Source organism: Madurella fahalii (assembly GCF_045866475.1).
Source record: "Madurella fahalii IFM 68171 DNA, scaffold_1, whole genome shotgun sequence".
NCBI lineage: Eukaryota > Fungi > Ascomycota > Sordariomycetes > Sordariales > Madurella > Madurella fahalii.
In genome coordinates, this window is record NW_027263971.1 from 2219119 (window position 1) to 2242296 (window position 23178).

Below are 23178 nucleotides of genomic sequence, written 5' to 3' on the forward strand. Positions count from 1 at the left end.
TATTTGCGTGTGCTTTTGTCAGAATATGCACCGCAGGAGCGCCCTGACGGGCCCCATCTCCTTGGCAAACTCCTTAGGGTATATTTTGCCAGTTCAGAGGGTACACTTGACGAGTGCCTTGTGGTTTGGGAAGCGTTGGGGTTGGGTACCCTGTTCGGCCGCAGCGACGAGGTCGTGTATGTTGATGTAGACGCGTCTCAGGGCCTGGCACGCTCCGAGTCTTTAGCCTGGCTGGCCGGATGGGCAGCGTTGAGAAACGGCTCTGTCTACTACTAACCTTGCGGCACTTCTTGATACTGCTGAAGTCACCGTCAAGCCCAATGTCTCTGCACAAACGCTGCCAGTCTTCTAGGGTCCCTGAGCCGAAATAGGCGTCGAATTGGTGGACGATGGCGGGGATCTTCTTCTTTTTTCCCATTTTAAAGATCTGGTTGGGAGAGTTGCCGTTGTGGCTGGTGCGAGGTGATATACAGTCGGTTGTAACTACGGTAACGCAGACACCTAGCTACGGCTTGACTTCGCTTTATCAAGACGGGTTTCCTCTGGCTTTGATATTCCGAGGGTATAAGGCGCGCATAGGGCATCAACAAACAGTATGCATGCAATGAGGCCTACCATTACCCGCGTTTCGAAGCAGTGGCCTGTCCATTTTCGATGTATACCACAGCGTGGAGTTACGTGGTTAGAGCAGACCACTGAGCCCGCCCTGCCCTTATGCGCTTCGACCATAGGCGAGATGGCAGAGGATGCCGATTTGCTCATTCCTGCTTGGAACTACGAGAGCGTTGAAGCTGGTGTGGGATGGGCTGGCCTATGGGTCATGACCTCGTGTGTTGCGTTGGTCAGACATTGGTGGTTGCCGGAGAGGGTAGAGGAGTTGGTGCAAATGTAGTGGATGAGAGTGGGAGCCGAGACAATTGGTGTTTGGCGTTGACGGGCAGAGAAGCTGCCACGCCTGTTCCGGGTGCTATCTCGATCCATAGCAGTGCCCTGCCCACGCATTCTATATACGTTGCGCCTCCATTTGCAACTGGGTAAGGTACCTTAGTTAGTGTGCGTACCGCGCGCGTCGACTTGACGAGCTGCAAGCCATAGAATATCCCACGCTGTGCTTCCCTTTGCGCCTCCGGCTGACTTTAGTCACGCCAATGTGAGTTGTCATTGGCTTAGCCGCTTGCTCCGTTGAGACGGCCGATTTATTCTCGGCTTCTCTCTCCGATAGGGCAAGACGCATCAACTGGAGGGGTTCGGGTTGGCTAAGATCGCAAGAGGAAAGACGTCCCCCGAGACACGGCGCTGTTTAGGCCCCACATGACCAAAGCCTGCCCGCGCCTTGTGATTGCTTTCTGCTTTAGTGACCCCTGTCATGCCCCGCAGCGCTTCCTAGTGTAGGGCGCAGAAATACCTGAGTGTAGCTGAGAGATCGTGCCGATCGGGTGCGATTTAAGCCGCCATTGGACACAGCTCCCGGTTTCCCCCTTCTTCAACTCCCCACTGCCATCTTCGCGACTGGCCGCGATGCCAGGCGCCCGCAGCTTGCAGGTGCCAGCGATGGAGGCCCAATCCAAAGAAATACGAGGGATGGTTCGAAAGAGATGGCCGGCCAACTGGAACCCGATCCGCTACAGAATCGGATGCCCGGTTTCACACCCCGCCCAAGAAGCACCTCTCTTCAAGCCCTACACGACTTGGATCTCGTCACGAGCCGTCGCCTAACAAAGGCAGCGCTAAGTGGCCGCCTTGCGACTGGATAGGTATGATCCATCATCGTCCCTTTTTGTCCGATCGCAGAGCGGGATTTTAGATGCTCTCTGGCTCTGTTAGGCAAGGCTTCATCGTTGGCCCTGCAATGACTGCCACGAATTGGCGCTCCCATCGCCAGCTACGTGTCAGGCTGCGAGCCGCAGCTCCCAGTGGCAGGCGACCCGTCTTCGTGGTCTCACTCCCCTCCTCCAATCGGCTGATAGGGCTACTGCCATGTGTGCCATAAACACAGCTGCCTTAGCTGGCGCATTGCAGCATTGCAGCCCTGCGCCCAAGATGCCTGCCCTGCCCTGCCCTGATTCTTATGCCCTCGGCACCCAAGCCCCCGCAGGCCGCCACACGCCTCGGGTCTTGTTTATCTTGTTTACCGTCTCATGTGGACAATATCTGGGAATGCAATTCTGTGCAAGACCGCATTCACTTTGCCCTCTCGATTGACCTTGTTTACTTTTCTCTGCGCTGATTTCAAAAGACATGGTTCCCTAGCCGTGTCTTGCTCCGCTGTGCTTCGAGAATCTTTCCATCACCTCCGTCGAAGCCGATTCCCCACAGACATCCCGGCTCAAACTGGTGGAGCAGGTCCACGTATCACGTTTAGAATGGCCTGGTGGGATTCTCACCGCCAACCCCGCGGTGGCGCCCCGCGGTCGAAACCGCGACTAGCCATGGGTGATGCATTTCCTAGCCTGGGGCCCAGGCGCGTTGAGATGGAGCGAGAAAGGGCCTTGTTGTCTCCGGTGTTCGAGGAGCAGCCCGAACCCCCCAGCATACCGGCACTGGTGGTGCACGTCGAGATCCAGTTCACCGACCCCGTCATCCAGTCCAGGTACTGCCGCAGCTATGGCAGCTCGCCAGATTTTGAAGCGACCAACAGGATATGCCGTGGCCTCGTGCGGCGCATCGAGCGCTGCTCAGACGAGCTCCTCACCCGCAAGGACTCGGGGGCTCTCGAGATGTTCAAGGACGGTAGCTATGAGCGGAAGGCGCAGAGGTTCACCATGACGTTTCGGATCATGAGGAGAGGGAAGGGCGAATGGGCCGAGAGAACCTACCGTTCCTACCAGAAACAGCCCCTGACAGTCGCGTTCACCAAAGAGACCATCCTGGCAACTCACAGAATGATCGGGCTCTTCCTGCGTCGCCACGACAAGAACTTTCAATGGCTCGACTGTCCAGTCCCCGACGCCGACTTTGAGGGTAGCGAGACCATGGATCCGTCTCGCGATGGTCCTCTGTCGCTTCTTGCCATCCCCAAGTCGCCCTTCATCGAAGCCACTCAGACGTTTGAGTTTGTACCGGGGTACCGAATCGAGCTCTGCTTTCGGAGTATGAATCCGCAACGGAAAGTGTCGCTATTTGAGCGGAAGATAAAAGTCAACAGCACGCAAACGGCACCTTTGACTCTTCTCGTGAGCGAGGACCTGCTATGGAAGGCTGTGCAGACCGTCAGCCAAGGACTGGATTCGAAGAAACAAGAGCTCGATGACCACCTTCGGGAGGATCGCAGGGTCAACGACCGGCGCTTTTCTCGCGATGCTCTGGAGATTGATCTCAGGGTATCGAACAATCTGGGCCCCGTGTACGAACATGTGAACAGGAACATCAAGAGCAAACTGGCGCTGTTCCGAGACCCAGAGGCTAGAGACTGCGATAATTTTCTTCGCAATGTTCAGCGCTCTCTAATCCGCGCCAGAGATGAAGCGGATGCGAAGATGGATGCTATGGACGACCTAGACTTCCGGATACTCAAACTGGAAGGTGTGGGCTGGACGCTTCACGAGCCGGCCAAGTTCACTCTCGGTCCGTCAGTGTCCTATGGCCGGAGGACGGTCCAAGCAGCACTTGACCGGATCCAGACCGGAATCAGTGACGTTATCCGCGGTCATAACATCACTATCCATGCCACTGCCCACAAGCGAGGGCACTTGGTCCTGGACAAAGCCATCGTCGCTCACGAGAAGTGCGGCAGACCGAAGGAGACGTTTGCATCGGCCGGGGAAGCAGAGTTGACCCTCATTTCGAGACTGAAGTCCCGGATCCAGACGGACATCGACAAAGTGTTTGATGACTCGTGCGCCATCGACGATATTCCAGAAGATGAAGACGACGTTGTGCGTCCCCCAGCCTCCATGCGGCCTGACCAAGGGGGAGAATGCTCACCACGACACTCGCCATCATCACCAAAGTACTCACCATCGAGGCAGCCCAGAACCGTGCCCAGCCGCATGCAGACACCCCCGAGGCTACTTGGCCAGCGAAGATTCTCATTGTCCAGTCATTCAGCGGACTTGGCGAAGTCAGTCGACTACCTAAAGGCTGTGCAAGACCCCGTCGTGAACGAGAACAGCAAGCCAGATATTCCAGCAAGCGAGCCGAGCTCGAAGCCGCATCCGAGCGAAGAGACGTTGTCGGGGGAGCCGGCACCATTGATCATCATAGCCGAAGCCAAGCCTACCCAACGATCATTCCCCCTTGTTCCGAGAAGGGCTGCGTCTGCGGTCCGCGCAAGCAACGCCTCGACTCTTGTTGAGGACCAGGCGGTAACTGGCAACAATAAGCCTAGTGGCGAGATCCTCAGTGGTATGGGAACTTCAGCGGTGGAACAACCTTCTTCGGAAAGCTACAGCGGGGAGGTTATGACGTCGAGAGTAGTGGAGAGCCCTACCCACTGCCTGTCAGGGACTGTCCCTGCAGGAACATCTTCGAAACCTCTCGGTCCCGGATTTGCCTCCAGCCCCGCGGATCAGCAGACACAGATCCCGTCGCAGAATGACGATAGCACATATGCGTTCTTAGATGGCTGCAAACCCAGGCACCGCAGGATGGACACTCCCGAAGCATATGTGGATGCCCGGGAATACACGACCTGTCCTGCATTTGGAGAATGGGCCAAATCCAATACCCCGGACGCTCTGATTGGAGACGCAAGTCCCAGATATGACGACTTCTCGACGGCGCCGTCGACCCCTGAATTGAGCACGGGCGGCTCTTCGCCGAGGCACAGCATATTGATAACCCCGACCTACTTGCGGACCCATTCGGGTACCAAAGATCCCGAGCTCCCAGGCTTCTACCCGGAATCCGAGCCCGAAGAGTCCGGAATGGATCCCCTCGAGATTGGTGCGGCATCAACAAAGGAGGACCACGGCGTCCCTTCAGCCAGCGAGTGCCCGATTGGCCAATCCGAGTTCGGCCCGCCGCTCCAACCCATTGCAGCATCGGAACTTGCGGCTGAGCGATCTAGTAGTGATGCCGATAATGAGTGGGTGGCGGGAAATTCCGGCCCAATGGTCGCGGTGCCGTTGCGCCACGAGATATCTGATGCTGAGCAAGCCACAACACCAGTTCACACGAGCACATCAGCACCATATTCTAAGTCGGAAAGGGACGAAGCAGCATCCTTAGATCGTAAGGGATTTGAGGGGCGTCTCGGTGCCGAGTTTGATTCGGAATCCGACACTCGTTTCTCTGCACCGGACTTCCCCACCTCTGAAGTCCGAGCTGGATCGGGCCCGAACGAGGGACCGGGCCGCTGTTCGGATTCAAGCGGTTCAAAGTCTGGCGCCGTTTCGGGTCCAGAAAATGGACTGGGGACCTTGATTGAGCCGCTTTTGAGCGAGGTAGCCGGCGACAATCTCGGCACCGCTGCCGGCGCCGAGACCAAGCTCGTGACGGATATTGTGAGCAGGGACAGTCTCGATGATGTGCCCGAAGTGACTGTCTGTACCCCTTCAGATGACTTCAACGTCAAACAGGAAGCGGCCTTGCCGGATTCCAGAACTGAGGACCAGACCGGCCTGCAAGAGACCGATGGCTCTCTTGAGCATGGCACGGAGGAAGCCCTGAGGAATGATCCCGGACCCGAACTTGCAGGCGACGCAGAACGCCATGTCGGTAGCAACGGCTTTGTCGACGGACTTGGACTTGTTTCCGATAAGCAGCAGCAAAAGCTGCCCATGACCGAGGATTTCAGTAACAATGACATTGCCGACATCCCGACACTCGAGGTTCATTTTGAGGGGCGCTCCGAGGAGAGTCACGGTCCCGATTTTGGAGCCGAGGTGCGCCATCCTAAACCTAGCCAACCTATCTCGGGTATAGTTGCTGGGGTCGTCGGCGATCACACAACTTCGGGTTCCGACCTTCAAACCGAAGTAGATCTATCGGGATCGGGGACTACACCCGATGAAGTTGTCGGGAAGTCAGGACCTCAGATAGACGGTCAGATTGTTGCAACGACAGATGTCGGGCCCGAGAAGGGGATCGATCTCCAAACTAAAGATGACGCTACAGCTAACGGGCCCGGAGACCATGAGCACCCCAGGGAGGATGTGCCCGCACCCGAGTTCGGTGACGAAAACCAACCCGACGTAAAGATAGCTCCGTCCATCTCGGCTCCGTCTCTGGCGCTGAATGATGCTACCGGACCCGAGAGTGCGAAATTCGTTGTCGGCGAGGGGGGACCTATCCGCGCCGATGGTCTGAGCGAGGCGTGCATCGAGTCTACCGAGATTCCTGCCGGCGTGGCTGTGGTTCAGGGTAACGGCCTGACAGCAAAGGAAGATGACGAATCTGACCGAGAACCCGAGCCTCGGTTGGAGGTTGTGACCGGAGCTGACGAGGGAGCCGAGGAGAAGAATTCGGGACCTGAAATCTGCGATAACGCCGGCATCACTGTTGGAGATGAGGGCGACAACTTCTTGATCCGGGAGGATGCCGGAGCCGAAGCGGAGACGCCGGACCGACAAACCAACAATGGCCAAGCGTCTGTCGCAGCACCAGCAATCCCGGTCGCGGACTTTACTGTCGCGCCTCCCGAGATCTCGGCCCTGTCGGACAAACTCGGCGTCTCGGCGGTTATTCGGTCCTCGTCGACCGAAACGGGAGCGCCAGCACCCGACGTTCCTCCCCCCAAGCCCGAGACACGGGAACAGCCACTGCCTCTGGCACCGGTTCCGGTTCCGGACCTCGCCCTCCTCTTTCCCAGTGGCCCCAAACCTCCCCGAGTGAGCCTCCACGCGGACGATGCCGCCTCCTTGATCTCGTACACATCTGCAACCAGCGGCTCGGTTGACACTTTCCGCCCATCAACCGACGATGAACTCCCTCTTCTAGAAGTCCCCAAGGCGCCACCAGTGGCCAGCCGCCCCCAAACAGCGGGCTACCTCGGCCTGCGCGGTGAGTCTCACTTCGTGGGGCTCGGGCTGCACGGCGCACTGGGTCACGACGCCACCACCGCTGTCACGCGGAGGAGGAGGCTTAGTCTGCCGCTGTACATTCTTGAGCAACAGGTTTTGGAGGCTGCTGTGGCCAAACTGCCACCGAGTGCACCTGCATCTGAGGCCGGGTCCAGGGGGCCAAGGCTGGGGAGGCGGCGGGGTGCTGGCACAAAGCCGAAGGCGAAGGACAGTTATGACGATGAGCATGCGGTGCTACCGAGGATGATGATGATGTTGGCTGGTGCGGTGGCGATTGGAAAGATTATCAAGCGGGTTACTGAGTAAGGTTGTTGGGCTTGAGTTGTTTCCTTTTTCTTTTTCTTTTCATTCTTGTGTTATCTACTACGGGGAGACGGTTGGTATGGGTGGTGTTACTGTTTGCTATGACACTGATGGGCCGGAACTACTGATGAAGGGCGGGCGGGCGGGTTAGCGGTGCATATCAAGGATGAAATCACGGATTGGAACGGGACAGGGCGTATCTGGGGGATGTGTAGACACAGATTGGGAATGGCATTTTGGGATTATTTTGGGATGGGCGTTGTATGAAATTACATAAGCATTTATTGCGAAAAATGAAGCGAGCAAGGTATATATATCGAATTGGATGGACTTGATGCGTCACTGAAGCAGTTTGTGTGGGTTGTCCCCCGATTGTGACTGTGAGTCTCTTAGTTTATACCAAAGACATATGGTAGTAGCAGCAGCAGCATGGTATCGACAATCCGATAACTGATTGTATTCGTATTAATAATATCATAACTCATCCCTCACGGATTCCAGCTCCCCTATCTCCTCCTCCCACATCCTCTTCATCGGATTCGGCTTGTCCTCCTCCGCATCACTCTCCCCCGTCCCATTCGCATCCTCCGCATCCTCCTCCCTCCTATTTAACGTATCCTCTACCATCCTCCCAACCCTCTCCACCATAGAATCCGGATCCCCCTTCACCTCCTCCGCCGGCTCCGTCCCAACCTTCACAGTCGGCACAGCCCCTTCCTCTCCCACCCCGACAACAGTCTTCCTTCCCGCCCCATCACTCCCAGGCCCGACAACCTCCATCCTCCCCACCCCGACCGACGCCTGCTGCTGCTGCTGGCTCCCTCCCAGACCAACCACCCCTTTACTGACCCTGAAGCCGGTGCGCAAAGGCAACCAGACGAGCCACCACAGCGGGCCGTACAGGAAGCGCCGGAAGACGAGCCAGGCCAGCGTGCCCAGCAGCAGGCGCAGAGCCGCCTGCAGGTACCACGTGTCGCTCTTCTGGGCGGTGACGAGGGCCGACACCAGGTCGCGCGAGCGGCTGAGCAGCCCGTCCAAGCCCTCGTAGCTGCGCTGCAGCTCGGCCAGCGCCGCCGAGCTCTCGGCCAGCGTCTGCGCCGCGAACGCCGACTTGGCCACCTCGCCCGCGATCAGGGCGTGCGTGCGCCGCAGCGCGAGCGTCACGTCGCTGCTGGTGCTGATTAGGTCCGAGTGCTGGCTGCTGTTGGCGTCTTTGTGGCTGCTGCGGTTGTGGCGGCGCCGGGCGGTAGGGGGGAAGAGCTTGTCACGAGGGTCGGTGGTGTCAGAGTGGTCTTGTTGCGGGTTAGCGTTGTCGCTGTTGTTGGAATCGGGGTTGCTGAGGATGGTCGAGGCGGCTGGGGATGCGTTGGCCGAAGCGGCGTAAGATGCGAGGAGGAGGGAGCGCTCGAGTTTCTGGGCGGCTTCGAGGCTACGGCGGGCCGAGAGCTGGGCTTTGCGGAAGGCGGTGCGGCAGCTTTTGCGGAGATTTGACGTCAGTACGCTGCTCTGATGACCGATGCTCACAGCTGAGCGACACTCACTCCTTTAGTTCGGCTTCTAGCCGTTGCGCGCCCTCTTTTAACCTCGTCTTGCGGTGCTCGGCGTCGCTCCCAGGCCGGCCAGAGCGCAGGTCGATGATTTCCTCCTGCAGCAGTTCCAGGTCCTCCTCCTCCTCGCGCAGGATCTGGCTAATCTCGGTCCCTAATTCGGTGGCAACATTGTCCTCGTCGCTCGTGCTCAGCGGGACGGACCCAGGCTGGAACTTGATATTCGCAAGACGGTCGATCAGGTCCTTGAGCTGGCCCGTGGTTTCCTGGAGCGCTGCCAGTCGCTCTTGTAATGTGTCCAAGGACGACATTGTTTCAGTCCGAGTGCTTATTTCGGTATCTGGATTATTGAGTTCGAATTGGCGACGGCGAGTGTTGGAATGTCGTGGGCTGCGTTGCGTGATGCTCAGCGTCCGGCTGTTGTGTAAGTTGGCATCTTGAAGTGCATGGGCCAACATCGAATTGAGCTGCCGCTGCAGCCAAGGAGACGTACCGTCACATCATGTGGGGCGCTTCCTCCAAAACGGGAGCTCAACGGACAACCTTATCCCCTCCGTCCCGCGCTCCGTCCGGCGTCTTCCGTCCGAGCTTGAACCTCAACACCAATTTTCTAACAGTAGAAACCACGACGATATCGCACCGCATCACCAGAGTCCAATCAACCCTACGCCGCTTCTCCCGCGCCACCTCGAGCTCTCCACCATCCCAATCCCCCACAAACAACCCACCGAACCTCCCCAAATCCACCCGAATCCCAAACAACAAATCAACCAAAAGAAAAAAGGAAAAAAAAAAAAAAAAAAAAAAAATGATAACCCGCTTCATAACCGACGTAACAACGCGCTTCAACCCCTTCTCGACGCGCGCCAAGTCAGCGCGGCTCTTCCTCTCGTTCCTCCCGCCGAACGCGCGCGGCGCGGGCATGAACATCACGACACAGCTCCTGCCGCGCAACTCGACCGAGCCGAGCTCGCTGCACATCAAGTTCAGTCAGTGCACCCAAATCTTCCCCCCCTCTTTTCCCGTCTCTCTCTCCCCGTGTGTGTGTGTGTGTGTGCGTGTGTGTGTATGAAGAATTAGGGCTAATGCAGACTGGCGATAGAGGACGGCAAGGAGATGAAGCTTGACTGCGAGGCCATGGGGATCAAGAGCATCGTCGAGGAAGTAGACCGGCATTCGCGCTCTCTGCAGAAGGAGGATGATTTGGCGAATGCGTAAGGGGAAGACGGGGAAAAGCGAAGGAGGAGGGGGAATGGGTTGGCTGTATGTCTACATCTGTAAGCCTGAATGTGTACATCTACGCTAGAAAGCATAGGGAGGCGTTGATCATTGTTTTCAAAAGGGAGGACCGGAATATACTACTACACTACGTTAAACGATCACGACTACGGACACTCCACTACACGACGACACGGCTCCAAAACCATTCCTTCGAAGTCTGTTGCTTCATATGACATCGACAATGACACTATCCGGCTTTTTGACGGCCTGTCGACTATATAAAAGACGATCCCGCACTTTTAAGTCTATATAGCAATAGTGACAACCTCAGGCCCCGGCGCCTGCAACCTAAGCAGAAGCGCCGCTAATGAAGAACCACTTATCAATGGAGCTGTCAATGGGCGCGGGCGGGAGCTCCTGGTTCTGCGGGAGGGGTGGCAGCTGGTCGGGCGAGACGCGGCTGGTCGAGTGGCTGACTGTCAGGTTGGTGCTGTTCCTTTGTCAGTGACATGGCAATGCATGACGATGGGACGGCGGAAGAAACCTACGTGGCAATGCCACCAGCGGGAGTCTTGCCGGTCATGAGCTTCTCCCAGGCCTCGTTGCACTCGTGCACCACATCCATAGCGTACCTGTGTCGTGTTAGCTATCTCCCAGTCATATCGCAACATTTCCGCCCCCCCCCCCCCCCAACTTACTTCTTGTTCTTGCACTCGCCGGTGAAGGCAAAGTGGTTCTCGGGCTTGCCATCCGGGATCTTGTAGATACGGAACCACTCGTTGGTGGCCCGCAGCAGGCCGGGGAGGTGGCGCTCGACGTCCTCGACGTCGTTGAGCTTGGGGGCTAGCGGGTCGTTGACGTCAATCACAATGACCTTCCAGTCCGTCTCGTCCTCGTCCAGCAGCGCCATCACGCCGAGCACCTTGACCTGCTTCACCTGGCCCGTGTAGCCGACGAGCTCACCAATCTCGCAGACATCGAGCGGGTCGTTGTCGCCCTTGGCCTTGGTCTCGGGGTGGACCACGTTGGGGTCCTCCCACGTCTTTTATTTTTTTGGAGCCATCAGCACGCCGTCGGGCTCTTGGCGGGGGTGGAGTGCATACCTGGGGGAAGGCACCGTAGTTCCACAGGTAGCCCTTGTGCGGGAAGCAGTTACGGACGTAGCGGAGCTTGCCCTTCTTGATGTCCTGCTTGATAGGGTTGAGGAGTTCGTCCTTGGAGATCTGGTCACCAAAGATTGTTAGCGGGCTCTTGAGGTCCCGACACGGCAGGGGAGCTCCCCTTACCTCGAGCTTGGCATTGGTCCAGCGGGGAATCTCGACGATCATGTTGAGGACCGTCTGCTCGGCGTTGGCATAGAGGGGGATGTCGTGGAAGGGCGAGATGGGCACGCCATCCTTCTCGATGTAGACGCGGTGTTCGAGCGTGTTGGGGGCGCCGATCTTGCGCACGTTGTAAGGGGAAGCCATCTCGGTGGTCGCACCTGTGCTATAGCTCCGGGAATGGTGGGATGGGTGAGAGCTCGGCAGATGTCGGGCGATCTGGGCAGTTCGAGAGACGGAGGAAGCAGGAATGGCCAGCTTGTTTGCCAATCGCAATTGCGAGGTCGAGGGATTTGTAGCGGTGGGAAGCGGAAGTCCAGCAGCTTCTAAGGAAGGAGGGGGAGGGGCAGAAGTGGATGTGGGCCCAGTATGTGACGCCAGCCAGCGGCTCTGTGATTGGTCCGGTCGGGCCAAACGCTGCGGCAACATATTTTGGGCTCCAAGGAACTGCTGCTGGTGCTGCTGGCAGTGGTGGTGGTGGCGGTGGTGGTGGTACTGCTGCTGCTGCCGAAAGAGTCTCGCCAGTCTCGCGCGCATTGCCTGCTTCTGGTGCAGCGGCCGCAACACTCGTAGGGCCGGCATGCAGGCAAGATAGGACGGGAAGAAGGAAAAGTGTGGGTTGGGTTTTGATAGCGTCGGGTCTCTCTTTGACCGCGGCTCTCTCACCACGTCCGTTCCTGCTGCTTCGCCAACTCGTCCAGAAACTTCCGAACGACCGATGCACCAGCACAGGCAAATTTAGTTACAGCTGTGCAGCTTCTGACCCCAGCTATGCCGCCGTCGAGCAGAGTACCCTGAGCGGTGATTTGTCCAATCTTATCATGAGATGACCGAGCTCGAAATTTCACTCCGCCCAATTAACGTCGCTCCAGCCTCACTGTGGCTTGCCGATACAAACAAACTTTCTCACCCCCTTCTAGTCGCCGAGCAGCCAAACCTTGGCACCACCGACTTTGATTCACATATCTCAGCATTTGACTTCCATCCAAACACACGGAAATTGAATGTTAGAATAATCGATTACGTTATCGTCCGCTGCCATCCTCTCAGACAATCCGTAGTTCGAAGAGATAGGGTATTGCCTGCTCGCCCCATCAACGCCCCCCATTCCTGTCAATAGCTATAAAATAACATCCAGGTGGAGAGAATCCGAGTCTCAAATACGGTAGGTATGTAGCCAAAAAGAAAAAGAAAAAGGGAAATCGTCATTTACTTCTTCCCGTCTCTTCCTTTTCTGCACCCCATCGCGACATACCTCAGTGCTCACTCAATCTCACCAACGGGCACCCCCCTCCCCCTCGCGCTCCCTCACGATTATCGCTGAGGCAAATGATTCCGCCCGTACAGCGCGCCGCCAAAAGCCGGGCCCGAGTTCCACCCTTGATGGACGCTCTGGCGCACAATCATGGCCGCCGCCTGGGCCGCCGCCATGCGCTCCTTCTGCCGCTGCCTCTCCTTGAGGTAGTTGGCCGCCTCAGGCCGCATACGGAGGATGCGCAGAATCATGTCGTCGCTCGGGTCCGCCTGCGCCTCCTTGCGCTTCTCCTCCTTGGCTCGCCGCATCGTGCCCAGGTTGCGGCTCATCATGATGCTCTTGCCGCGCCGAATCGTTCCCAGGCTACCGAACGCGACGGCGCCCGCCGGCCCGAACGACGGGACCCCTAGCGTCGCCGGCGCCGACAGCCTGTTGTTGTTGCTCGCCGCGGTGCTCCCCTGCATCTGCTGTTGCGCCTGCTGCTTCGCACGCTCCGCATTCGCCGCCGCCATGCGCTCCGACGTGCGGATCAGCGTCTCAGTCGGGTCAAAGTAGAAGAAGTTGAGCGACGCCAGTTCGTGCCACTTAGGCGACTTCAGGACATCCGCCGGCACCCCCAGCACTTCGCCCGATTCATCTTTGGCGTTGAAGAAGGCAAATAGAAGCTCCAGCCACCTGTAGACCACGTCCATCTCGGCCTGTGTAAGCGGTTTCTGCGTCGACGGTTTGTCCGATAGTGGCGGGACTAGTAAGTTCTCGATTGCAATCAGCACCTCCTTCCACAGCCTTGTCATGACTGCCATCATAGTGGCATCCGTGAGCGTCTGCTTCATGATGGCAAAGTTCTCGTCAAAGTAGGTGAAGAGTGGCCGGAGCGCGTTCTCCACCTCTGCCGGTGTAACGGTCGGTGCCGTCGACTGCCTCTTCTTCCACAGGCTGGCCATCGAGGCGGTGATGCCCTTGCTCAGCAGCCCGCGTAGAGCTTCGTGCGAGAGCGAGGTATTGATGTGCATCGAGAGCTGCCTCTTGTTAGTGCAACGCTTGCGGATGAGGGCCTGGGTACATACCTTGCTCGTGACTTTGCGCACCATGTCCCGCTCCGTCCTCTTTAAGTGTCGGAAGGCCTTGCCGAAGTGGAACTGGATGTCGTCTCGCTCACCTTCCATGCTGACTCGAATCAGCAGCCTCCCCTGAGTGTCCAGGTCCAGCCAAAACTCGCGTGGTAGATAGTCGCTGAAGTGCACCGGGTCAAGCTTGAGTGATGTCCGCCCCACAAAATCGTGGTCGCCAAACATGTCATAATCCCAGATGGTGGCGATGATGTTGAGCGGCCCGGACACGGTGATATCGACAGACTCGTCCCACCGCGGGTTCAAGGTCCGCGGGATGACTCTGGTCTTAGCAAGCCGCTTCTGATACTCGTCGCAAAGAACGACATAAGGATCACTTGTCCCGCCCGGGTCACAGGCTTTCAACTCCTCACCCTCGACAACCTTGACAGTGAACACATAGTATGCCGGTTTCCTTGAGAGCTGCTTCGGGCCGTCGACCTTTCGAAGAATCTCGGCCCAGCGGTCCACCGTCATGCTCTTCTCCAGCTTATCCAACTCCTGCATCGCCCATTCAATATTATTGAACTTGACGAACGACTTGGATAGAGTCAGCCTGGAACGGGGACAAAGACGGATACGGTGAGAGCAGGCAAATCACTGACCTGAGGGTAAAATTGGAAAGGCTCAATCTTCTCCTTCGAGTTCCAGGCATCCTTTGCGTACTGGAACAGCCTTTCTTGGGTAGTCTTTGAAGCGGCCGCCACCTCCTGGGCGGTTTGCCGGTCCATTTCCTTGGCAAACTGCTGCTCCACGATCTCGCAATATCGGCCAATGCCTGCAGCAAACACTTTGGAGATGGCTGTCATGAACCGCGCCAGGTGAATTTCGTCACCCCACTGGAGCCTCGACAGCTGTTCGGCTGTCTGTGTGAAGAGCTGGAACATGTCTACTATGGAGGAGCTGTGACGTTCCTCATCCGTGGGTATGTCGTCCGGGTTCCGAGTCCTGACATTGAACGGGTCGTGTTTGATCGCGTTCTCAACATAACCAATCACCTTATCTTCTGCATTCTTGATCCAACGCCAGACGAAACCTTCGAGGAGACCTTCGATGTGGAAGGCAAATGGCTTGCCTGGGAGAGATCCCACATGAATCGTTCTGATCTCGACCAACTCCCGGTACAACTCGAACCCGTCATCAAGCGCAATCTCGACACCCCGCTCGTCGGCAGTTACCAAAACCCGCTTTATGATTTCGTGGCAATCCTCTTCAAAACTTGGAAGAGTCGTCTCAACCACAACCTTGTAGGGGCTAACACCCATGATCTCTGGGTTTTTGCGGTAGCGCTTCTTGATCCTCTCTGCAAGTGACACGACGGCCTTGCCTAGCTTCACTACGTGTCCAAAATCCCAGTCTTGTTGGCTGCGGGGAATATTGGCATCCAGATACTCTCTGTACACGTTGGCTGCCTGCTGGCGCAGCCCGTTCTCGAGCTGCTGCGTGAACTCGGCTTGGTCCTCGGGCCGCTGCGAAAAGGCGGCATCGCTGTAGACATGGTCCATGAGGAGCGCCATGACCACTCCGATGGTTGGCGGCTTTAGCTCGTAGCATCGCATTAAAAGGGTGAAGAGATCCCGCAACAGAGCGTCGTGCAATTCTTTCAGAGACTGCTGATAGCCGGCAAAGTCGACCATGGTCCATCTACTAGGGTCGATGTCGCGGAGACTAGACGTATACATCGGGATGAGGGGCGGGTTCTTAGGCTCTGGCAGAGGCTCCTTGACGAGGTCCAAGCAATTGTATAGCTGCTCTGGGGGCAATTCTTGATCCAAGAATTTGCGGACCGCGACCTCGACGAAAGCGACATATCGGGAGAACTGGGGTATCCGCCACCGCACCGCGAGTTCTACCAACAAGCCTGTTGTCTCCTCGGACAGGGGGGAGGAAGACGTGTCCGAGTGGAGCTGATCGTACGACAGGACATATTGCAAAATGACCTTGTAAACGGAGCGCGGGTCTGTGGGGATAAAAGTATAGTTTGGCTCATCGACGCTCCGGATGCCGGCTGTCTCCTCCAGAGAGAGCGAGCCAAAGCTAGATGACGGGTCAAAGCTGGTGGCTGGGGACTCGGGGCTGGAAAGCATTCTGCTGAGTTCTGCGTAGGCTTGATCATCGTACATGGACTGAGGCCGAACGGGCAGGGGCTTGTCGCTCGCCAAACCGGCTCCTGACTTGAGATCTGGGCGAACGCTCAGAATCTCGGCGAAGATCTTGGCCAGGCAAGGCCCCTCCTGTTTCCTCCACTCTTCATAGGCGTCATCCAGATCAAAATCCTGCTTCCGGATAGTGCCAGCCATACCAGCCGAAAGTCTGAATTGGTATGCCTTGTAGTCTTTCAAGGCCGCCTCCTCAGTCCAAGACGACATGTTTCTGTCAATATCGGCCTGGACCTGGGAGTTTGTCACGCCAAAGATCTTGGCGACGAGCAGCACCATGGGCATGTCCTTGATCTCGTAGCTGAGAGGTATATCGACCTCGACATAGGAATGGTCCTCCTGGCCGGTGTCGAGATACAGGTTCTGATCATTGCTCAGGAGCTTTTTCTCGAGAGTGTTGAGGCGGAAGACTAGCTCGGCGTCGCCTTTGTCTCGAAGGATGCTGCTGAGCAGTCTGATAAACATGGCCAGGTGCCTATCAACCAGCAGCTTCCACGAATGGTCCTCCGCAGGCTTGCCCCGTCCCTGAGCCTTGGTCGCTGATGAATAGAAAATCAGAACCAGCGGCTCGACCTTGCGGTCCTTTTCGATGGACTTTTGGAAGTCCTTAGCGGTAAAGGCAGTATAGGCCTCGGCAAAAGTCCGTTTCACAGCCGCATCGCTGTATCCCGGTAGCTTCTCAATGCCCTGCAGAACACCCGACATGCGTCTTTCGAGGGCTTTGCTGAAGCCGCTCGGCAGCTTCATCGAGGCCGAGCCCGAGGGGACAAGCTCCTTCATCAGCTCGCTCATGCTCGACGTGTGAGTGTGGGCGCGGGGTGGCGGCTTCGGGTTGCTGACATATTCCTTTCGCTTCTTCCTCGGCTGAAGGAGATAGCGAAGGAAGGCGATGCGGAGTGCGAACGAGTAGGCATCGTCGTAGCTAACGGTTGGGGCGCGGGCCCTCGATGCCACGCGAGTCGGGCGACGGTCTTCCTGTATGCTCTGCACACTGCCGACGCGGCGGTTGGGATGGTAGGAGGACCGCGAAGCCGACGACATTCTGGGATCAGGCGGCGATCGCGCGGCGCGGGGGTGTGCGTGTTTGAGGCAAGGGCGCAGACTAAGTATGGCGATTGTCGTCAACTATCTCAAGCGCCCTTCGTCATGGCGACCAAGAGCCAGCCAACCAGTCCCCAAAAATAAATGCGACAGGGGCGATAAATCGCAAAATGGCAGGACGAAAAATCGAGCAAAAGCTTTTGGTGAGACAGGAGTTGGCGGCGAGACTCGTGGAAATGGACAAGGAGACGACTGCGTTGGGTGGTGTGGCTGCCGTTGAACGAGCGAGGAACGTCATATGCCACTACGTTGCAACAAGCGGCAACCTGTAACGCTAGGGTACTTAGGTACATGTGTGTACATGATGGACAGTACCCGGGATGCGGGGGCGGAAGCTGCCAAAAACGAACATGGATGTGGAGAGCCAGATCTGGGGTCCGCGAGACAGGCCATCTCGATGTCGCTTTCAATAGTTTCATCACTTCCAACGGGCTCAGTGCTAACCGTCTAAGCCTTTTAAATCGGACTTCAACCTTTGTTAGGATCAGCAGCCTTCTGATCAAGTCACACCCATACAGCTGCTACACATCCTGCCTCGACCTCAACTAGGCAGTCAACGTACATATATTAGTATAGGTACAAACGATTTATTTTGGCGCCGTCAGTCCCAGGGCTGATGCACACATAAATGGGCCGGTCGCGAAAATCACCTTATGGATTTCATAGATCATCGAGGGTGACGAGCATTCATCGTCGCTGCCAACTTGACACCGCTGTTGAGACGTTGAGCATCGTATCCAGGCGCCCTGTCCAGAATTCGGATGAGGACGGCCAGACTCCGCCTCACTATCACAGACGGCTTCAGATCGAACCTGATCTCCCGTCTCCGAGAACGAGTGTTGACCTTTTTGTCAAGCTCGTCTAAACTCACGTGGTCCTCTTCTCGGTTGCTTGCGTCTGCCGCCAACGGGGATGCCGCACAATGACTCTCTCCACCGTGCGACCCGCTTGCACCCTGCTCGTCTCCGTCTTGTCTGCCGAGCAGTTTCGCAGATTCCCGTTGACTGTGTCTGGGGGTTTCTGTTCTTCAGATCGCTCCCCACTGCTCTCTCCCGCACCATTGACATCTTCGATTTAAAGAATCGTGCGTGAAAGCTACCTGGGCAGGCAGAGAGAGCTCTGACATCATCTGCAGCGGTCGCAAGAGTGGGGCAAACGGCATTTCTCCAAAGATCCAACGGAAGAGGCACGAGTCTCAGCTGCCAGGGGCAACAGGCCTGCCACAAGATCCCTGCGCCAAGGGCAGTCTTTCGAACTGCGTATTGCCCGTCGCGCGTGGACAAGGCAGCCATTGAGACGGATACGAACGTGAATTCGTCATGCCTGCTCTCGTGTGCATCTCAAAATCCACCAGACCAAATATTGGCGATGAATGTGGCTCAGGAGCTCGTGACACAGGCCCTTACGTTGCATCCCCAAGCCCCTTGCCATCTGACTCGTTGAGAGTGCTTTAAGGCGGGAAGTCTGCGAGTGTTTCTGCAGTAGTTGACAACCGTAATCTTGCAGAGGAACAGCAGCACCTGTGCCGTGCAACGGGTTCGTTGAAGCAACCCTTGTCCTACCGCCGAGTGTCCAGGGGTTTCAAGCCAAGCGAACCGCTGCGAGGGCCCTGGGGCTGCAGGGTTTCAGAGGGCCCGCTACCTTGTGTAGTTACGTCTCCGGCGCCCCTGCCGACCTGCGCAGCGCCGAACGAAAATAAGCCAACCTCACCCCGCCGCGCCGCTGCGAGCCGCTGCAGCCAAACTTCGCTTGGATTTCAACCGCGACCGACCTCAACCTGGCTTCTACCCGCAGACTCGCCTCTCCCATTTCGCCCATAAGCGGTGCTCGCTCCCAGCAATCGTGGCGCCAGAATGGGCAACGTCAGCAGTGTGCCCGACGAGGGTGCAACTCTCTATCTTAGAGACCAGAATCGATGTATGGCTGCTCTCCCCACCTTGCGACTCTGCGCTATGCCCACCAAGCCCATGACACTACCACATGCGATGCGCGATGCTCACATCATCTCTCGGCAGTATCCATCTCTTCCGTCGTCATAACTAACCCGAGAAAACGCACTTCGATCAACATTGTTCCGAATGCATTTCCCGCTACACGAGTATCCGCATCGCGGTCACCCGGCGACGCTGGCCCTGTTGAGTTCGTCCTAGTGAGCAATCCCACCACCTGGGCGTCAGCCAGACGCTGCCTAGTGCTTTTTGGGGACGGGGCAACCTTTTGCTGACGCTGCTATCGCAGGATACCGAGGCAAACAGTTCTGCTGCAGGCCCCTCCTTCCTCCTGAAGCTCGCCAACGAGGACGACCTTGTCTTCACCTTCAGCTTTATCATCCGCAGGTCACAACATGTAGTTCCGAACGCAGCTGGCGGTGTCGAGACCGTGGCCTCGGTGGACACCCAAATCAACGGTCTGACCTTTGTCTTTGCTTCGAACGCCCGCGAAGTCGAGAACCTCGTCACTCGCGAGTTCCATGCCGACCCCAACCTGCACAAGAACGCAAATGTCGCCCTGGTTGGAAGCAGCTATTCAACAGAAGGAAGCCCTTCAGTGACCTTCGACTGGTCCTGGCGTTGGAAACCACCAAAGAGTACCGAAGATAAAGGGGGCGGGTGGAGGACCTCGTGCAGTGTTTGTGATGTCAAGACAATGAGCCCCCCTTCTGCAGCTACTGAGACCTTTCTTAGTTTGTCGAGTACGATCAGCGAGCCCATGCCCTGCATACCCTAGCCAGTTTCTCGTTCTATGTCGCCAGTAAGTTTCCTGCTCTCGTTTTCACGCCGGCAGCAATATGCTCACAAGCAACAGACACCTCACCCTATCTCAGTCATCCAAATTCCCCGACTCCCCCTCTTCTAAGCGCCCCACCAAAGGTCCGCGTCGTTTCTGCGCAGTCGTTGGAATCCCAAATCAGTACCATTCCGGAACAGGATGAATCCCTCTCCCCCCCGCCGCCTCTCCCCGAACCAGTGACCAGTGCGCCACCCGCCGCGCCAGCTACAAAAGAGCCTATCAAGGTCGATGTACCCTGTCCTCGACCGGGAGACGACATGCCTGTCTCGGACGACGGACCGGTGTTCCGGGCAACCATGAAAGCCCTCGAGCAAAAGACGGGCAACATGAGGATGCAAATGAAGAGGTTAATCAAAAAGGCAGAGCACGTTTGCACAACACAACAGGAGGCCAATGATGCGTTTGCCGCGTTCATGGAGGCCCTGAAAGACGTGTCTTCGACCAATGCAAACGCAGTTCAGCCTGCCATCGAGCACTACTTTGACAAGATCGCCCGAGAGATCCTGTCATACGAGCGACAGAATACGAAAAACCTGCAGAAGATTGTTATCGATCCCGTAAACAAACTCTACCAGATGGATATCAAGCAGGCTGAGGCAAAAAAGCGCGACTTTGAAGAAGAGAGCAAGGACTTCTATGCCTACGTCAGCCGCTACCTAGGCCAGCGTCACGACTCGGTCAAGGCGAAGCACAGCGACTCAAAGTACCAGACGAAGCGCAAGAATTTTGAGCTAAAGCGCTTCGACTACTCGTCTTTCATGCAGGATCTTTCTGGTGGCCGCAAAGAACAGGAAATCCTGTCCCACCTTACCAAATACGCAGATGCCCAGGCAAGATGCTTTCTGGACACGGCAAAGAAGGTTGATGAGCTGCTCCCTCAGCTTGAAGCACTCTCTACAGAGGTCCAGGAAGCAGACAAGGAGTATCAGTACCAACGCCTCGAGCGCGAAGAGAAGCGTCGGCTCCTAGAAAAGAGCAATCTTCCATACATGGAACCCGAACCCCCGTCCACATCATCAGGACCAAACCCGGCGGCGGGCCATGCAAATGGAAATCAGTCCAACTCAGACACCGAGATCGGTCGCGCAGACAGCACGGGGTCGCAACTCAGGACGGCGCGCTCGGTAAACACGGGCAACTCGCCCAACGTCGGCGACCTGTCAAGGTCTCCTGGGAGCCTCAGCCAGCATGCTGCTGTTATTGGCAGCCCGCAACAAACCTCCAAGTTCAAGGGCATTCGCGATCTGGAGGAGCGTGACCCCGCCCAAGCAGCGCACTCCGAGAAAGATGCGCCAAACCGGAAGGAAGGCCTTCTTTGGGCTCTTAACCGCCCGGGCGGTCATGTAGATCCGCGGAATCTGAACAAGCAGGGCTGGCACAAGTATGTCTTTTAGACGCGTTCATCGTGAACCCAGTAAGTCGCTGACAACAAGCAGGTTTTGGATAGTCCTCGACCAAGGAAAGCTGTCCGAGTACAGCAATTGGAAGCAAAAGTTGGATCTGCACATGGATCCGATCGACTTACGTCTGGCTTCCGTTCGAGAGGCCAGGAATGCAGAGCGCCGATTCTGCTTCGAAGTTATTACGCCACAGTTTAAACGGGTTTACCAAGCAACATCCGAAGAGGACATGAATAGTTGGATTATGGCTATCAACAACGCGCTGCAGAGCGCCGTCGAAGGACGGTCCTACAAAGACAAGCCATCGACAGCCCATGGCGACACCGGCTTCAATGGGATGGATTTAGGCTCGGTACTGTTGGGGAAAAGCCCGTCTCTCGGCCACGGCAGTCAAAACACAAGCGCCCTGCCACTTAGGCGGACGACTGTCGGCCACCGCCCTGGTACTTCACGCGGCAACAGCTTTGAGGACCGGCCGGACAAGCTGCTTCAGATGCTGCGCGAGAACGACCAAGGAAACTCGTGGTGCGCCGACTGCGGATCTAACAACAAGGTCGAGTGGGTGTCTCTCAACCTCGCAATTATCGTTTGCATCGAGTGCAGCGGTATCCACCGATCCCTGGGCACCCACATCAGCAAGGTCCGGTCTCTCACACTCGACACAACCTCGTTTACGCCAGACATCATCGAGCTACTTCTTCTTGTTGGGAATAGGGTGTCCAACATGGTCTTCGAAGCCAAGCTCGACCCGGCATTAAAACTCACGCCGCAGGCAACCAGGGAGCAACGCCTCAGGTTTATCACAGCCAAATACGTTGATCGAGCATACGTGGAGCCGCTTTCCTCCACTCTCTCCCGCTTCGGTACCGCAGACGAAACCCTCCTCGCGGCCATCAAGAGAAACGAGATCCAACAGATCATCTACGCCTTGGCCCTCCGAGCCAACCCCAACGTGACGGACAAATCCCGAGGCACCCACGCCGTCTACCTGGCCCTCGCCGCCGCCGACCCGGCCCCTCCCTCACCCCTCCCGGCCCAACTAGCACCCCCGACCCCGGCCACGGTTGACAAGGCCGTCCCCTTCCCCGTCGCCGAGCTCCTCATCCAAAACGGCGCCGAGATCCCAGATTCGCTCCCCCAAGTTCCCCTCAGTCTGGCCGCGCAAGCATACATTGAGCTCAAGCGCGGCCGGAAAGCCGCCATCGAAGCGTCGTACTATGACAGCGCGGCCAGCGGTGGCGGTGGTGGTTCCGGCTCGCTGCTCTCGTCGTCATCCCCGTCGCCGTCGTTGTCGTCGTCGGCGGCGGCGGCAGCGGCTAATCCCAATCTTAACGCGGCGCTGAGCCTCCAGGGGGATAGTAAGCTGCTCCAGAGGGAGCGGGAGGCAAGGCTGCAGAAGCGAGGCAGTGCCGGCGGCAGGTTGGCAAAGTCGCCGATCCCCGAGCGGTAGAGCATGTTGGGGGTCGCGTGCGGCGTGCCGTTGTGGGGTGCGAGGGTTGTGAGTGGGGGAACGGGGAGGGACCGGGGGAGGAGGAGGAGGGCGGTGGGGAGGTTGCATCGTTCCTATTGAATTTTGATGATGGGTTCTTTTTTCTCACTCTCTTGGATTTGGGGGACGGTGTGCTTTTGACAAGGGGTTTACTGCGGGAGGAGGTGGGTGGAAAAGGATGTCTATGCGCTGCTGCTGCTGCCTATACTAATCCATCCGTCGGCTTGAAGTCGGTTCGGCCTACGTCTTGTCTTGTAGTGTTTGGTGAGGTTCCGGTTTCTCTATTCCTTTCCTTCTCTTCTTGGCTCTCTATTCGACTCGTTCTATTTTATTGCGTTGTTATTTCTCTTTTAGTCTCCTATTGTTACTCCGCCGCACTACTATTATTTGGATCTTGCTTTTTGTTTTCCTTGGTGTAGGAGTCGATGGGCAGGCAGGCAGGCAGGCAGGCAGGCAGGTTGCATGCGAGTCTTTTCTACTTTTCGAATGTAGTAGCAGGGCAAGGGTGAGACGGAACGGA

General features: G+C 57.0%; 7 protein-coding genes across 7 annotated transcripts; 3 read left to right on the forward strand and 4 right to left on the reverse strand.

Moving 5' to 3' along the window:
* Positions 1-93: 93 nt before the first annotated feature.
* On the reverse strand, positions 94-418 carry MFIFM68171_00676 (uncharacterized protein; the record flags this gene model as incomplete). Its single annotated transcript, XM_071056098.1, has 2 exons — positions 94-204; positions 278-418. The coding sequence occupies 2 exons, from the start codon at positions 416-418 to the stop codon at positions 94-96; spliced, it is 252 nt and encodes an 83-aa protein (XP_070912199.1).
* Positions 419-2363: 1945 nt separating this feature from the next.
* On the forward strand, positions 2364-7268 carry MFIFM68171_00677 (uncharacterized protein; the record flags this gene model as incomplete). The annotated part of the gene is made up of 1 exon (XM_071056099.1): positions 2364-7268. One exon carries the CDS (start codon positions 2364-2366, stop codon positions 7266-7268), a length of 4905 nt encoding a protein of 1634 aa, XP_070912200.1.
* A 471-nt stretch (positions 7269-7739) lies between these two features.
* Positions 7740-9123, reverse strand: SEC20 (Protein transport protein sec20; the record flags this gene model as incomplete). The annotated part of the gene is made up of 2 exons (XM_071056100.1): positions 7740-8739; positions 8807-9123. 2 exons carry the CDS (start codon positions 9121-9123, stop codon positions 7740-7742), a joined length of 1317 nt encoding a protein of 438 aa, XP_070912201.1.
* A 497-nt stretch (positions 9124-9620) lies between these two features.
* MRPL44 (mitochondrial 54S ribosomal protein mL53) lies at positions 9621-10030 on the forward strand (the record flags this gene model as incomplete). The annotated part of the gene is made up of 2 exons (XM_071056101.1): positions 9621-9801; positions 9915-10030. 2 exons carry the CDS (start codon positions 9621-9623, stop codon positions 10028-10030), a joined length of 297 nt encoding a protein of 98 aa, XP_070912202.1.
* A 351-nt stretch (positions 10031-10381) lies between these two features.
* On the reverse strand, positions 10382-11502 carry IPP1 (Inorganic pyrophosphatase; the record flags this gene model as incomplete). Its single annotated transcript, XM_071056102.1, has 5 exons — positions 10382-10529; positions 10582-10665; positions 10732-11075; positions 11137-11256; positions 11320-11502. 5 exons carry the CDS (start codon positions 11500-11502, stop codon positions 10382-10384), a joined length of 879 nt encoding a protein of 292 aa, XP_070912203.1.
* A 1167-nt stretch (positions 11503-12669) lies between these two features.
* Positions 12670-16919, reverse strand: MFIFM68171_00681 (Adenylate cyclase activation protein git1; the record flags this gene model as incomplete). Its single annotated transcript, XM_071056103.1, has 3 exons — positions 12670-13629; positions 13678-14259; positions 14325-16919. The coding sequence occupies 3 exons, from the start codon at positions 16917-16919 to the stop codon at positions 12670-12672; spliced, it is 4137 nt and encodes a 1378-aa protein (XP_070912204.1).
* Positions 16920-18832: 1913 nt separating this feature from the next.
* On the forward strand, positions 18833-22619 carry AGE1 (GTPase activating protein; the record flags this gene model as incomplete). Its single annotated transcript, XM_071056104.1, has 6 exons — positions 18833-18896; positions 18995-19128; positions 19218-19607; positions 19664-19730; positions 19785-21150; positions 21206-22619. 6 exons carry the CDS (start codon positions 18833-18835, stop codon positions 22617-22619), a joined length of 3435 nt encoding a protein of 1144 aa, XP_070912205.1.
* Positions 22620-23178: the final 559 nt, after the last annotated feature.